The 17,749-nt window shown below is 39.0% G+C and overlaps 1 protein-coding gene across 1 annotated transcript in view; it reads right to left on the bottom strand.

The window, feature by feature from the left end:
* MED13L (mediator complex subunit 13L) overlaps positions 1–16,095 on the bottom strand; it is a 273,439-nt gene extending 257,344 nt beyond the window's left edge. Inside the window, exon 1 of the mRNA XM_080650333.1 lies at positions 15,928–16,095. Within this exon, the coding sequence (XP_080506459.1) occupies positions 15,928–15,999 (72 nt within the window). The 5' untranslated portion in view covers positions 16,000–16,095. The remainder of the gene's footprint in view (positions 1–15,927) is intronic.
* Positions 16,096–17,749: the final 1,654 nt, after the last annotated feature.

Here is a 17,749-nt window from a genome sequence, read left to right as displayed (position 1 = left end):
ATGTACAATAAACAAGTGCATTACTAAGAATAGCGGAGTTGTAATTCTGATCCAATGGTGTAGCTGGATTATGGGTAATATTTTTATAGTTTCAATTTCTTAGAAGTTTTATTTCTTAGAAATATTTTGCATTTCATAAGTACTAACTCACGTGGAGAGAAATTAAAGAGAAATGACAACTGCAAGAAAGCCAACTCTACCTTCAGTATAGCCAAGTGAAAAATCTACCCACATGGGAAGGCTGAATGAATTACAGCCAATTTACAATAGATGGCACAGGCTGTGCCAGTAAGTGCACTCAAAACAACTGGAGAGGATCCCCAACACACCAAGGACATTATATCAAAGGTTCTAAAGTGCATATGTACATTTTAGCTCTGAAATGAGAACTGGCACTGCCAAGAAAAACTACAATAGGGGCAAAGAAGGCTCCAGTGCACAGGGAGCCCAGGAATGTACTAGAAAAGAAGAGGGGCATGGAGGCATGAGCAGAGAGGGAGGATAGAAGGGAAAACTTTTCCTAATACCTGAGGAAAAATATGACATAACAATTACACTCAATACCTATAAAAATAATGTACAATCGGAAAGCTAAGTGCCAGGGGAACAAAGAATAGGACAGGGATGAAAATTTAAAGGAATCCAAAATCAGCCCAGCTGGCATGGCTCAGGGGTTGAGTGCCAACCTATGAACCAGGAGGTCACAGTAGGATTCCCAGTCAGGGCACAGGCCCAGGTTGTGGGGCGTGCAGGAGGCAGCCCATCAATGATTCTCTCTCATCATTGATGTTTCTATTTCTCTCTTCCTCTCCCTTCCTCTCTGAATCAATAAAAATATATTTTAAAATAAAAAAATAAAGGAATCCAAAATCCAAATGAGAACCGGACCAACGATATGCACTATTTTGTAGTCTTTACAAATGTCCTTTCTATTCTATACATTATGTCAATTCCTAAAAATTGGCAATTTCCACAAAGGTAAGAAGAGAAACAGGGGTAAAAGTCTATTTCATCCTCCTACCAAAAATAACACCGATATGAAAGTAATATAAACCAAACTTTAAAAAATAAATTAAAATATCCCAAAGCAGATTTGTAGAGAAAAATGTAATCTGCTTTCTGAGCTTACCACTGGTACAAACAGGATCTATGTAACCAAGGCTGAAAAAGCCAACTGCTGTTAGGGGACCTCCCCCATTTTCTTTCTCCAAATCTGGGTTTTCCACTCCCATTTCTAATAATCAAAAATTCATTACCTCTTCCCCTGCCAATATATTCTGATTCCCATCACTCACACCACCAACAGCACCCACCCCACCAGTATTGCAATCTTTCTTCCCAATCTTTTCTCTCCACTCCATTCTCTTACAAATCTTTCTCAACTTGAGAAAAATCTTATTCTCATTACCTCAAATATTTTCTTAAAATAGGCAAGTTACAAACCCTAATTTTTGGTTTAACTTTTTCACTACCCCCTGCCTTTCTGCCCCCAGCTCCCATATATGTTTAATTTTAAAATTGAGTTGTGTAGGGCTTAATTTAAGAGAAAGAACACAGGCTCAGTGAATACTTTCATATATGTACACACCGGTGATCAAAATGTAAGTCTTCTACTAATCATAACTCATACATGTTGTCAACTGTTCTTGTTTTACATACGCAAGAATGTAAATGCCATAAAAACCAAGAACATGTTTGGCATTTGATTCCTCCCCTATGATATACACTGAGTGGCCAGATTATTATGATCTCTGAACGCATAATAATCTGGCCACTCAGTGTATATCCTATATAATAAAAGGCTAATATGCAAATTGTCCCCTCGACCAGGAGTTCGACCAGCAGGCAGGCCTGCCAACCGCCCATGTCCCCTCCTACTGGTCAGGCTGGCCGGACCCCACGCATGCACAATATATATATATACACTGAGTGGCCAGATTATGCGTTCGAAGATCATAATAATCTGGCCACTCAGTGTATATAATTGCTCACCAAGTCCTGCTAATTCAACCTCCAAAATATTACTTGAGTCCATTTCTTTCTCTCCGTTCCTACTGGCCCTGCATAATTTCTTACATCTAAACTACTCCAAGAGCCTTCTCTCCACCTTTGGTTTCTCTGCTATTACAATCCATACTCCACAGAGCCCATATGAGTTTTCTCTCTTAATCATAAATCTGATCACATCATTATCCTCCTTAAAACCCTTCAGCCATTCCCCTGTACATACAGAATAAACTTCCAGGTCCTTGTCGTCCAATCTAGCATCAAACATCACCTTTCAGTCTTGTCTCCAATCTACTAAAGACTAGGCACTAAATAAAAGGTAAGTAAATTTTTTAAGAAAGAGAATAATTTCCCAGGATGTCTAGAAATGTAGTATTACTTATTAGTGTATTTTTATGTAATTATTTATGTAATTGACAAATTTATGGATCCTAAACATACAATATTATCTCCAAATTAAAACTTTTACAAAATAGCTAAACCAAGTTCTATCCACATACTGTAATGTATTAAAACTGGATTGGGCTGTTTAAAATATTTCTATTTTCAATTCCAATACTAAAATGTAAGGTAGATCACAAGGAATCTAAATTAGCAGTTTTTTTTGTAAAATGAGTGTGAGTTAACATGTATCACCAAATTTCTCAGTTTTCTGGAAATGGTAGTCAGTTCTCTGGGTTCTTAAAAGTGCATCACACTATTATATGAGAAAGTCTGGCAACAAAATCAAAGTACATTGGAAAATAAATGCCTATGTAGGTGAGGTTTTCCAGAATATTCCTTGAGTTTATCATATAAAATACCAAAACAAGCTATTCATCTTAACAGAATCATTAGAAAAATTTCCTAAGAACAAGTAAATACTTCTTTTTCAAATCAAATTTGTAAATGTTACTAAAGAAGCCAGTTTACTAGCTTACATATATCAAATTATAAGTCCTCACGAGAATCATTCCACTGTTTAATTAAATGTTATAGGATCTTGCCGACAGCCTCAAGAATAGCACCATCTGTCTGAGTTTAAAATCTCAATTTCACCAGGATATTACCAAACAGCAACAAAAACATCACTTTCATAGATATCTCTTTCAACTAATTTATAGACAACTAATTAATTTAGTCTACTTGGGATCACAACAATTGAGTCAATCCAGGCAGATGATTACACTTTGTATGTAAACCAATATACTTTGAGAAATGTTTTTAATAACTTAAACTTGAGTTAAGAACTAGTATTTAAGAAGACAAATATTTATGATCTTCAGTAGCTAACATGTAGATTTATGCTCTGGTATAAATTCTAAATGTTAAACTGCTCAAGTGTTATATAAATCTATAAAATTAAAAAGGGACTGTTATTATTTGTTTAGAATAAACATGTTTAAGTAAATTTTCCTAAAACATCTAAAGGTATAGAATTATATTACCAAACTTTTAATAGTATTTCAACTCCCTTTTTTAAAAAATGAGTACTTTTAAAAGAAAAAATTATAAAATCACCCATGTAATCTGAATCTGAAGAATATAGAAACAAAGGTGACTGAAGAAAATGCCATTATATTCCTGAATTCAAAAATAGAAAATAATACTTGCCACTGCAACTGGTAATCTAAACAACTAATACCTAGGCATGCTTTCTGTAGGTAAAACATCCTCTGCATCTCCCCTAACATTGAATATTAAGGCAGACCACAATAAAGTCAAACCCTAAATATATGAGTGCTATTGTCCTAACCTTCAACTGTGGGAGAAATTGCTGAAAGAACATGAATGGGATAGATACCAGATGGCTTACTGGGCTTCTCAAATGAATAAAAAGCAACATTAAGTAGGCAAAGGTTAAGAACTTTGGTCTCACAGACCAAACTTTATGTAAAAACTTAAAAAGTTCTCAACAGGATACTCTTTTTATTTATCCCAATGCTTCTCTCCCTCCCCCTCTCCCCCAGCCGGGAAGGGAGCCGGAGAGAGAGAGAGAAAGATCAATGATGAGACAGAATCATCAATGGGATGCCTTCTGCATGCCCACACTGGGGATCAAGCCCGCAACCCAGGCATGTGCCCTGACCGGGAATCGAACCATGACCTCATGGTTCATAGGTGGAAGCTCAACCACTGAGCCATTCCGGCTGGGCCCCAAGGCTTTTCTTAATGATTACTTCAGTCTCACCAAAAATGGGCATCAGGATATCTTATGTTTGCTAGACTTATAATTTCACTGCCGCCTTATAATTTGCCTCGATCTCCAGAAAGCAAAAATTCCACTCCCATTTAATTTGTCCCAATATCTAGTCTTATCAATTAATGGACCACTAAATCCACCTCCATTGAAACTGTACGAAAAAAAAAAAAGTACCTTGAAGTATAGTTGACTACACCCAGGACCTGGGAGGCAGCTGTACAAGGAGGCAGGAATTCTTGGTACACATCCACAATGTATGTATGCCAATACATGCAAAAGTAGAGTTCTTCTCAGGGTTTTTGCTCATCATATATAAGACCCCCATCAGAAGGTACTAAATTGCTGACTTAGGCAACAATTTAGAGTAAAAAAAAAAAAAATGGAACTAAGATAATATATTTACAAAGACAGACATGACATGACACTGACCAAGGAAGATCCTTTAAATTGAGATTTCTGGGGTGGTGACTAAAAGCAATTCCAAAGGAAAAGGACCAAAAAATATTATTAACAATGGCCTTGGTATTTGCTCCATTCTCGAGGGGGCTTACTTTGAAAAATATTTCTCATTTGGGCAGTTTTGTATCATTTTTTTGGTATAACCAGCTCAAAATCAGTTTTATAACTGAAAGTGTACCAGGATAACATGTGACCTACTTAAAATGACCATTAGAAGAAAATAAAGATGTTTGAGTGCAACAGCACATCAAGTAAAATGTGAAATTTTTAGCTAAAGATATTTTTAAATGTTTATTCTGGCTCAAACTCAGTATCTTTAATCTTTGCATTTAAAAAGTACTCAGGCTACAACTGAGATTGTCCCCACTTCCTTCATACTTATTCATTTCTTACATCCTCTCATCTTTTATTTCTAAAAGGTTATCTTACTCTTTTTCACTGCTAACCCCCTCACCTGGGTGCTTGATACCATCTCCAGCCAGACCTGTTTAAGCAACAACTTTTCTTATATCTTCCATCTTTCTGTCTGTCTCTCCAACATTGATATTCATAAGCCCACAAACACAAATGAGGTTCGAGTCTGTTAAAAATTTTCCTTCAATCTACTTTTCCATCTTTAACCCTCCAATCCCCCCACTCCCATGTCCCTGCTTGCTTCACAGTCAACATTCTTCAACTGAAAAGTACCATTCATTCGTTCCACAATCCACTATGATCTAGATTTTACCCTCAACAGTCAAATGTAACGACTTCAACTAAGTACCAAGCTGTCCAAATAGCAAACTTCCTCATATTTCACCGTTACTTCTCCCGTTCAATGTCCATCACAACTGCCTTTGAAAATCACGATTATTCTCTTTATTTGGCAGAGAAAGCAAAATTATATTGCCTACTTACAGCACATATAACATATACAATCATGACTTAAATGCCTAGACTTCATGAGAAATAATCCTGGAAAAAATTTAGTTTTGTTTTAAATGCACAAATTTTTTTAAATGATGGGTTACACAGTTCAACAATTCTAATTTGTCTAAGTAAGAGAGAAATCCTAGAAAGGCTTTTTAAACACATTATTAAATGTAATAGCATTTAACACACTTCTTTTTCCTCAATTCATTTCTCATAATAGTTTCTATATCATCTTGGATTATCTCCCACTTTGAGTTTCATGTCCCATCTGCTCATTTAAGATTCACGTCTGTCCAGTTTCTGGAATATTTGTCACTTTAGTCATTTGCATTTTGGATAATATAGCACTGGTTTGGTTTTTTTAGTTCAGAACTGAATTATTTTAGAAAACTGATGATTTTTAACATCACCATTTCTCAATCTAAATTGGCCTGTCCCTGCTTCAAATTTTCCACCTAACAAAAATTAGATTTCAATAAGTTTGTGTACTATTTTTTAAAAGGAAACTAAGACCATAAATTACAAGTGTTCTCCTACATACCACTTCAGTACATGTTCTCAAGGATAGACTCAGAGTTGTCAAATGAGCTTCCAAATAATGCCCTTTCCAGTCCTCTCTAGCAAGCCACATCCATCCATTCCTTCAAGACCCAATTTAAAATTCCCCTTCTGAGTTTTTCTGGCTACGAGGTACCATACTATCTGTCCATGTTGCTTTTTCTCCCTCTGCACTTACAACATAGCATCTTAGAAGTTAAATAGGTCTTTTTTCCACATAAGACCCTTAGCCCCTTTGTAAGCCTAAGCCCATTTTAACCATTTCTGATGTATGTACATTATTCGAAAATGAATTATATATCCTACGTTTCTCAAACATAACATAAAAATTAATATTTCTAAATAATAGTTTATTCATTACCCCATCCAATCTCAAGCCCCACCACCATCTCCTTTTTTATTTCACTGGTGCTCAGAAGTCCTCATTTACCACACAAAATTGGAGGTAGAAAACTTGTCTATAGTGTAAGTAAAGAAGAAAAGATAAGGAAAGAGCTAAAGGGCAAAGAAATACAAAATCTTTTCCTGATGATATCATAGGACCTGCCACTATTCTCAACATTTTAATAAAATATCAATCAGCAAAGAGGAAGCGATAGATTCCTGCAGGAAAGGTAAAACCTGGCCTCAATCCTTACTCCAAAACTGCTGCACTTCACACAGGGGGCCATCCTTGCCTCTCAACACTCTTCAAGCCTCTCCTTCAAAGAGCAATTCTCTCCCAGGCCTAGAAGAGGGCTGAGCCTGGGCAGCCCTCACTCCCAATGCCTGGAGCCAAAAAAGGTTTTAGGAGTGCCTGCTGTGACTGCCAGCACTGCACAGTCAGAGAAAAGGTACTCCCCTAACATTCTAAACAGGAAAAATAAATGTAAGTTTGATCCCATAAAAAATGCTGTCATAAATAGCATCCTAGTTCTCTAACACAACTATTTAAGTACCATACGCTGTAAATAGGCTAACCATCATTTGTACCAATAGAAGAGTAGGTTTTTATGTGGAAACCAACTTACAAACTAACTTGTTCTAATATTTTATAATGCTAAAGACCACCTCCATGTAAAATTCTACATCTCTAGATCAAAACTTAGAATACTATTCCTATTCAACAGGACTAATAAAAAAAACTACAGATTTGTGGGGTTGTTTGGAGGGGGGCCCTTTTCTTCCTTCAATAAGGTCTAAACAATATTTTTAGATGTTGCAACATTACTAAATGAAAAATAGAAATTAGCCAGTAGTTGAGGATACATACTTTGTTCAAAACGTAGTAAGGGTTTAATACACACACATATATATATTACATTTTATAAATAATCTGTAATTTTTGGCTTTGTTTTTGTGGTTGTTTTATCATATGTAAAAAAAAACAACAACAACATAGTAAGGGTTGTTACATGTATGTCAGACTAAAAAGTGACTTAGTCTTTACGAAGAAAAATATTTATTAAGTACTATTTCTGACATTCACTGAGACAAATCTCAAAATGTTAATAAAACAGCTATTTAAAATTCAAAGAGCACTCCAGAGCTGCCAAGGAATTAATAGCTTAAACTACCAAATAAGAGTCACAGTTCAGTTTCCAATGTCAGCCAGTCATAGCTCAGAATTGGTAGAGCAAAATCACTCAGCATATTAAAGACACCACGCAACTATGAATCATATACAAATGAAAAGTTGTAACATCTAAAGATGAATTTCAAGTTTTTCTTCTCAATCACTGTTTATTTATGAGACACAAGAACAATTTAATCTTCTGCTTATCCCCAAAAAAGAATAAATACAACTTAACTACTATATTTAACACAAATAATTTTGCCACTCCAACTTCCTGGTTAACTGCCTAAGGCTACTCTAAGCTTTAGATGTAATTTGCTAGAAGTTTCTTCCTATTAAAGAACATTATCAAGTCTTCCAAAGTGCTTTCCTTAAAAGGTACTCAAAGTGAGTGATTTTTCACACTTCCTGCCTTCTATATTTCTGTCAAGTTTACAGAAGCAGAAACTGAGGCAAAAAATAAAAATAAAAACATTATGCGACCAACCTGATCTGAACAGTCACTCGTAAAATAACTGAATGCCATTCAATTTTCCTTATTACCAGTTCATTGCCCATATTACTGGGCTCATGGAAAATAATCTTGTAACTGAAGGTTGAGCAAAAGCCCTCCCTCTTATACAGCTTTTAAAAAAATGGAAATGAGGGAATTCTGGATCAAAACCCAAACAAAATTTCCAACAGGCTCCAATATCTATAGGTTGCCTAACATATAGAAAATCTAAATACTAACTGAATTCCTATTCCTTTGAGGTATGATAAGCATACCTCATCTCTTGATCAGCTGGATTCTCTTTAATAAAGATTTTCTAGAACTCATCTAAAATATTACCAAGCCACAGTACACAAATCCTAGATAATATATATTCAGAACACAGAGCTAAACATCTAAATAAGTTCAAAGAAAAATAATTATGATCAGGACCTAAATGGGCAATGAAAATTCCCTTAGGGAGCAAGATGAAGAATTCAAAAATAGTTGTCCAGCAAATAATTAATTTAACGAACAGTTAATGAGCACCTAACTATGAAGAGAATGCAAAGATGATTTAGACAGGGTCACTGCCCTACAGAAGCTCATCTACTTATCAGAGGCATATAGAAGGAGATACACATAAGGAGCAAGAGTGACTAGTTCTACCTGTGGGAGTCAGGGAAAGCTTCACGGAGGAGGTGATATTTGACCTACTTAAAAGATGAGCAGGATTGTGCCAGGCATATACAACATGTTAAAAAACAAAAACTATGAGGTGGTTCCTGAGTTAGATAATATATGTTTCCTTTATCTCTCTCTAGGACATTAAAATTCAATCATGAGAATTGCCAACACAAAATGTTTTTACACACCAATTATACTCTTTTGAATACCTTACTTATTAGCTCTCAAATTAAGCCCAGATGGATTTAATCATTTTTGCTATTTAATGAAATGAAATAATGTGAAACTATGTGAGGAAGCTTCATGTGTCTTATGTAAAAAATACTTCCTCGGGAATTTATCAATGTTCTTTGGGTAAAAAAAAAAAAAAAAAAAAAAGTCACACCCTTTTAGATGATCAGTCTTTGAAATTTTCTCTCAATATTATAAAATTCCTGTTCACAATTATATTTTATTTTAAACAAATCATTACCTCAAATTTAATTTTAATATCAAATGTCTTAAATGGCCCTGGCCAGTTTGGCTCAGTGGATAGAACACGTACTGGTCAAGGGCATATACCTCAGTTACTGGCTCCTCCCAGGCCTGGCCCTGGTCAAGGAGTGTGCAGGAGGCAACCAGTGGATGTGAAAATCAATGGAAAAGTGTCAAAAAAAAAAAAAAAAGTCTTGCCCTGACCGGTTTGGCTCAGTGGATAGAGCGTCGGCCTGCGGACTGAAGGGTCCCGGGTTCGATTCCGGTCAAGGGCATGTACCTTGGTTGCGGGCACATCCCCAGTGGGAGTTGTGCAGGAGGCAGCTGATCGATGTTTCTCTCTCATCGATGTTTCTAACTATCTATCCTCTCCCTTTCCTCTCTGTAAGAAATCAATAAAATATTTAAAAAAAAAAAAAAGTCTTAAATGCAACCAATTAATGCAATAATTTAATACAAATTAAGACTTATTACAGTAAAAAGGTCTAGAAAAGCTATTTACCTGCAAATATACCTAATTTTCTTTATCTTCCCCTTTTCATTTTTAAGTTGACATTGCAAAGTTAAACTATGCAAAACAAAGACACGAATGAAATTTCAATATAATCAACTCAGGAGGTTCCGTTAACAATAATGGAATTTCTCTGTACTAGAAAAAGTACAAAATGTAGAGAGCTGTCAACCAGGGCTCTGTGCTGTTTCACAGTAGTAGAAATACAGTTTTAATAAGATTCTAACACAATTCACCTAGAATGAGAAACAAACATTCATGAATACACGTAATAAACCAGAATGTGGAAATGCCAATGGCAAAACATTTTCCTTTGAACACAACTGATTCTCCTAAATCTCATCCAGAAACAAAAGGAAAAAAGTCATCTTTCTCCTTTTTTCAGACTGAAACCTAAATGCACTCTAAAAGTTATATAATTAGCTTAAAAAAGGAAAATAACTTTACTCCAACAAAAAGAACTAAAACATGCTAATATAAATTCGAGTAAACCAGGAGTTCCTATAAGAGAAGACTACTATAGCCAATTTATGAGGATAGAATCTATTTCATACTACAGATGATTTTAAAAATCAAGTAACAAAATAATATAGTGGAGAATTGTCTCTGAAATAAACACCAATCACAACATTTTTACAGACGTTAAAGCTATGTTTATATCAACTAATGCAAATATAGAAAACTATGCTGATGTACATAGAGACTTTATACTAAACAAAAATTGGGCAAGCATACATATTTCATTCATGCAAATGAGTTGAATTTACAATTCCTCATTTATGTTAATATTTACCAAGATTAATGGAAAATCATCTCCCCTAGGTTATGAAGTGAATTCCCTCAACAGAACAAAGCTGACACCTTCAAATCTTTTGAATAAACAATGAAAGGACATACTATAAAAGGAAATATCTGAACAGGATTAGAAAGAAGTTAAATGATACAAGAAAGTATAAAAAAAAAAAAAAAAAGAGCCCTAAATTCCAAGAACACATTGCAAATATTGATTCTTTAATTCCAAAACTCTAAGCAAGTCCTATGAAGCAAACGTGCATGTGTGTGAATTCTTTTTTAAACTATTCCCCACAGCACATTTTGAGACGACCCAGTTACCTCACTTGCAATGCATTAAATGTTAATTTCTCGAAATAGTAAAGTTTATAAAATGACAAGACTGAAATTCTGGTAGCTAACACTACCCAACACATAGTTTGGAAAGCAGATTGGCACAAAGTGCATTTTAAATAAATGACACTAATAGCAATGTTGCAGAAATCATTGTTCTCCACTTCTAACAAATGGTTGCAATGCACAGTTCAGTAATAATAAAACCTAATATTCAACTATATTACTATTTCTCATAAACTCTGTCTAATCTCCCTCACTGGCTAGCATCTGTGAAAAAAAATGTATCACCCACTTTCAGGAAGAAAAAAAGCACACTTTCTACTACTAGTTTAAGGAAGGAGAACATTGTTACTTTCTTCTATCAAAATAACTCAAATCATTTGAAAAAAATATCCAGTCTATCTTTGAATCAAACTTGAAGAGATAGTTGAATTGACTGTTCCAGAAACAGAAATCCAAATCAATAATCTAATTACTATTTACATTGAGTTTCATCTTAATTTTAAATAACTTGGCAAATAGAACTATAAAATGTACTTATCTTCTGCAAATGGTTATCATAATTTATAGCATATAGTACAAACTAGTGACAGTGTATCTTTTTACTAATCTCAAGAATAGAGGAGATCTATGAAAATGTTTGATGAATACAATTAACTCACAATTAAGGAGGCTAAATTAGCCAGTGAACAAAAAAGATTAATCAATTTTTCCCTAAGTAATTAATATAATCCACACTATACCTTAATGTTACTCAAAGGAATGTCTGAAGAGACTTTTTTTTCCTAATAAATACCTAATACAATCATGAAAAATATGACCAAAACATTCCCAAGAAAATGCTAAGTTATCTAAGCACCTGGCAAAAACTCAATAAACACTTATTGTCCTAAAGGCACCCCTCCCCACCTTTATTCTCACAAAGAACAGACCCAACCTAACTTCCTCTCCATGAGCACTTCAAGCAATAACACAGCAACATATTGTATAGCATAGAAATCTTGGGTACATTATTTTCTCTCTAAAATTATGAACCCATCACACGTACAAATGGCTCTTTAAAATGGTCCAGTAAACTGCTACACTATGCCTTAAATTGCTGTCTATTATGTACTTAAAAATATTTACTAGCAATTGGAGGTTATATGGCAACTATTATTACTGTGCGGCAATTATTGCTATTAAAAATATATAAATACTGTAACACCATGTGCTACTAACAACAAAAGGCTAAACAGAAAACACACATTAGCAAGTTATAAACATTTTCATTTTAAAAAATGAACCATCATGGGGGGAGAAAAGATGCTTTAAATGTAAATACTAAAATTGGAAATTAGGATGAAAAAAATACCCTGTGTATATATTTTAGCACTTGAGAAGATTAGAGAAATCATTCCCTTTTTCCTCATTTTCAATTGACAGTCCTCCCCATTTGGTTCTAACTCAAAAGAATAGATCTCAAAGTTTACAACTATTTTCTCTTTCTGCAAAAAAATAAATCTCTTAAGGAAAACAGTAACCAGGTCACCAACAACTTAAAATATAGAATTAATGATCCTTGATAGGAATTAATTACTAATGTGTTTATGTGTGTTTCAATTCAAGGAGGAAGAATTTGATATTACCCAATTACCCCAGAGTCAGGGAGATTCTAAGCAAATAAAATAACATGAATGTGGAATATACATACCTAAGAATTAGAATGCCTCATGTCAAAGAGTATATACTTAAATCTAGTTAAAGGACACAAAATTGCTTTTCTCCATATCATCTCAATAGAGAAACATAACTAAAGAAACAAAATTAAAGATATACTTATATCTGGAAATTATGTGTCTTCCCACAAGGGTGGCTTGACATATCATAGGGTGCACTGCTGCTACACTTTCCAAAAAGACAGATTTAACACACTTAACTGAATTATAACTGAGTGACTATATAACAAGAGTCTCCCAGATATGTGATGGACAGCATGAGAAAACAGTTTGGAGTCACAAAGGCACAGCCATGCATGTATTTAATGCAATAGCTACAAATCTCACAACAGTAAGAATAAGAAACACACACAATGACCCATATCATGTATACACAATGGCATTTTCACATTAGGAAAAGGGGGCAGGGGTTGACAGAGAATTTAGGAAATCCGACACCACAGAAACTGATGCAGTAGAAAAATCCAAAAGCAAAATAAGTAAAGGACTAACAAAAATCTTAAGGCACCTGATTGCAAAATCATTGTTTGCTAAACCATAATGAACAACTCAAGGTAAGAGAAAGTGGGTGGGTGATTAGTATGGTACAGACCTTTAATCTCTAGTTTATATTTCAATTCACATTAATATGAATGTCTAGTTAAATTCTCTATAAACAATACTTTGTTCAAAAAGCTGCAGGCCAAAAAGAAAAATATATGCTATTAATAAGTACATAGAGTTCTTACAATGCATGCTTTATTTTGACCAGGTGATGATTTTATCCTTTTAGAATTAACTATTCTATACAATGTACTTTAGGCAACATATTTTTAATATTCCAGGTTGCTGCAGTATGTAATTTTCAAGAAAAATTCTCAATTAAGAAAGAGAAAAATTTATATTTATCAGCAGCTTTCTAACAGACTAGTATTTTTTAATTAGCATCTTATTCATTCCACATACAAGAAAATGTAGATATTTTAGTCTTTTCAAAAAATTCACCCCATGCAGCCCTGTTCTGCATTTCCAAGTTGTTACCTAAAGAGAAATTCTGTTAAAAAAAAAAAAATCTATTCCTGGTTTAAAGAGGTTCAGGAGAGGAATACCCAAAGCTCTTAAAGCAAAGAATCCTTCTCCCACAAAACTGTTTCTCCAAAAGAATCTCAAGCATCATATCTCATAACATTATAATCTTCACCTAAGGTTTAAAAAAAAAAGGAGATAAAAAAATGACATATCCTAAAGAATGGCTACACATGTATTATACTTTCATTCATCTACAAAACCTACTGTATATAAATCAATCACATATACAGGAGCCATTACCAGTCAGCATGATATATGGTAATTTGGAGGATCTCTCTTCACTAATATTGGTCTACTTGGTTATTTTAATTACCTGTTAAAGTGTCAATGTGGTCACCAGACGCCAAACAAAAACCATTTTAAATACCACTTAATCAATACATTTGCTAATCTATGAAAGTCCCAGAACCTGACTGATACTAAATGATAGACTGAGAGGGAGAAAAGAGGAAGCAAAATGCGTTTTATTCCCATATATCAAAAGATTAAGGGAAAACCATCACAGCACTGAGAGAAAGAATCACAACTTATAATTGGATTTTAAGATTAAATGTCTTAATAAAAATGTTGGGGGGAAAACTGACCTGATCTCACTATAATGAAAGCAAGGATACTGTGTCACTCAGTCTTTGTAGATAAAAATCGCATGTTTTGATTTTTTATCTGCATAATGAAACATATTTAATAAAACACATTTGAAAAGTTGGCAATAATTTGTATTTCTCCACTAGTCTTCAAGAAAAAAAAGCATCTATGCTACCCATAATTAAATGTAGCTAATTACAATTTGAACACTAAATTATTTATCCAGTGCAAACAACGATTAAGAAGAAACAATGTTTTTATCTACGGCAGAGGTTACAAAAAACAATTTCCAAAATGCATACTGTCCAAAAGGCAGTCCCCCAAAAAAAGGTACACAACTTTAAGTTGGTTTTTTTTAAGGCTAAATTAAACAAACCATTTCAGCCAATTTTCCAATTATATTCTACGCTTGAAACGTAATTGCCTTACATCTGTTTACAAATCTTTGCTCAATATTTAAACAAATTCGTAGTGTCTCGGGCACATAACTATACATACAGTAACTCATGCACAAAGCACATGTTTAAAGACCACGCACTGCAATTATTAGCCTAAACGCCAGGTTTAACAACGTGAATGTTTTCAGAGCTAGGTAATACGACCCAATAAAAAGCAAAGATGGCATTTACCACCAAATGTCACTGCCACCGCCAGGGAAGAGTTGCTGGAGCCCCATACATTTTTAATTTCCGTGAACCTAGATGCCGTCGTCGGGTGCCAAGGCTTCCAGGAGAACAATTGACACCCTAACTGCTTCAAGATTAAGGCAGGCGATTCAAATCCGAAGGAAAAGTTGTCAATTATCAGAGAGAGCGCGAGAGAGGCGAAGGCAGATAAAAGCGATGTTATCAAACCGCCCAGCTTGTTGCTTTTTTGTGTGTGTGTGGATTCCTTGTTAGGATAGAGAAAACAGTTTTTAAAAGACACAGGAGGAGAGAAAGAAGAAAAAAGCTTTCTCCACCTTCCGTCGGCTCCGGGTAATGGCTTTACGGCTCTCCAGCGTAGTAAGCCCTGAGAGGCAGGCGGCTGTCGATGTTTACAATCGAGGGAGCTTCGGGTGCAAGAGTCCTTTACTGACACAATCGCATTCAATCAACTGTTTTCGGGCGAAATTGCAGGTGTCATTATGGAATTTGTTTAAAAATTCAAAAGGCGGGCGGCCAGGCAGCCGATCCGACCGGGGTTAGGAGGGCCGCGGGGGGGTGGGGGGGAGAGAAGGCTGCTTATCGCAGACGCGGGCAGCACAGGGCAAAGCTTTTCACATTTCGGGGGCGAGACGGGGGTAAGGGGAGGGGATGGGGTGTGTGATTGCAACGGAGGGTGGGCGTTCGAAGTGCGACCCAGAATCAGCAGCTTTGAGACTTCCACATGCAAATTCCACGCCGAGCGCCGCGCTCACAAATGATTTTTAAAGAGCCAAATAAACACTGGATGGGATCCAAGGCGAGGGAGAGACGATCCAAAAGGGGGAGAATCGGCGAGAGGCGAACGGCGGGGAGAGGCGAGGGAGGGGCGAAGTCCCGGCGGCGGGAGGAGAAAGTTGGTCGGCGGCGGAGGTCGGGGACCCCCTCCCCCCGACACGGCCCCCCTCCCCGCAGCCCCGCTACTCACCAGCGAGAAGAGGTTGGAGTGACAATCCTCCAGGCTCGCCCCGTTCGCCACCCAGTTCGCTGCCGCAGTCATGATCCTCCGCGAGCCCGGCTGCCAGAGCGGGGCATGTCGGAGCGAGGCGTCCGAGGCGAGGCCGGGCCGGGTGGCGGCGCCTCGCCGGGGAGCGCGGGGCGGCCGGGCCGCCGCCGCCGCCGGGGAAGGGCGCGAGGGCCGGCGGCCGGGCGGGAGGCGCCGCGGCGACGCCGCGCCGGGGGCGGCGGGCCCGGGCCGGCGGGGGGGTCCGCGGCGGCCGCGCGGCTCCTTCCTGCTCGGGCGGCGGCGGCGGCTCCCGCGACTCCGGCGGCGGCGGGGGGCGCTGTCCGCGCGGCCCGGCGCCCTCCCCGCCTCTCAGGGCCGCCGCTGACTCTCGGGCTGGCGCTGCGGGCCGGCCGCCGCCTCCGCCTTCCCTGTTCCTCAGCCGCCGCCGCCGCCGCCGCCGCCGCCGCCGCCGCCGCCGCCTTGTTTATCTCCAGCCACCGACTCCCCCTCGGCCCCCGCCGGCGCGTGAGGGGAGGCAAGCCCCGAAGCCGCCGCCGCCGCCTCGGAGCCGCCGCCGCTGCGGAGCGCGAACTCGCGAAGGGGGGGGTGCGGACGAAGCCAGCGGGCGACCCCGGCAGCCGAGCGACGTCCCCTCCTTCCTCTTCCTCCCCCACCCCCCCCTCCTCCCCAGTCAGCCTCGCTTCTCCTCCCTCCCCGGGCTCGCTCGCTCTGACAGCAATGGCGGCCGCCGACCGCGGCTCGGCCCGCCATTGGCTGGAGGCGCGTCACGTGACGGGCGCCGGCCGCGCGGGGGGGCGAGGGGCGGGCGGGGGTGGGGCCGGAGCGGCGGCGGCGCGGCGGCGGCTCGAGGGCGGCGCTGCTGAGCCGCTAGCGGCCAGATTCTCGGGCCGGGAGAGGGAGGGAGACGAAGAGGGAGAGAAAGAAGTGCGGGCGGCGCGGCTCCCTGGCGGGCGGCGGCCGACCGACCCGAGGCTGCCGTGGGCTGCCCTGCGCCCCGCCCCCTCGGAGGGCACAGATCATTCGGGGACGCGACCGTGCGCCCCAGGAACGCTGGTGGCGACTGCAGCGAAAGGTTCGGGTCCTCTCGCGTGTGCCCCCGACGAACGCAGGCGGGCTGGCGTGGCGGGGGCTCCCTGTGGGCCAGGCAGCCGGTCCCAGTGCTCGGGGGAGTGTCTCGTGGAGGTCGCACTACGTGGACGCGTTTTGCAGATGAGAAAACTGAAGCACAAAGAGATTAAGCCACTTGCGGAGGTCACACGCTGGGAAGAGGAGAAGGCGGATTTCGAACCCCTGCACAGTGAAGCCTCGCTAGCCCTTGCACTAGGTTTTATCAGCCTCGCCCAGAGATATTTATAGTGAGCGCTTACTGTGTGCGAGGCACTATGCGCTGAATACAGAAATTCAAGCCCCTACTCCAGAGTGTGCATTCATTCATTCATTCACCGCATAAATCTTCCCCGAGCTCCTGCTATGTGCCGGAATGTGCTATAACTGCCAGGCACTGCACCAAGGCCGCGTTGGGAGCAGACCCTCCTTCTTGGCTCCATTCATTCAATAACAAACATTTCCTGAGAGCATAAGGTCTGGGAGTCCAGGGGAGTGCCGGTAGGAAGAGGCTTTCCCAGCACTCAGGGCTTTTGCTCCCTGCAAAGGTGGAGAGGACAGAACAACTTCATTAACAAGCCCCCAACACGGAGAGAGAGGAGTAGAAAACAGGAAAAAGATGGAGTGTAACAAAAGAAAAGTCTTACCCCTGTTCACTGAGCTTTGGAACTACCACAGA

The sequence above is a fragment of the Plecotus auritus genome (assembly GCF_963455305.1).
Source record: "Plecotus auritus genome assembly, chromosome: 13".
NCBI lineage: Eukaryota > Metazoa > Chordata > Mammalia > Chiroptera > Vespertilionidae > Plecotus > Plecotus auritus.
This window is presented reverse-complemented; position numbering and strand designations above follow the sequence as displayed.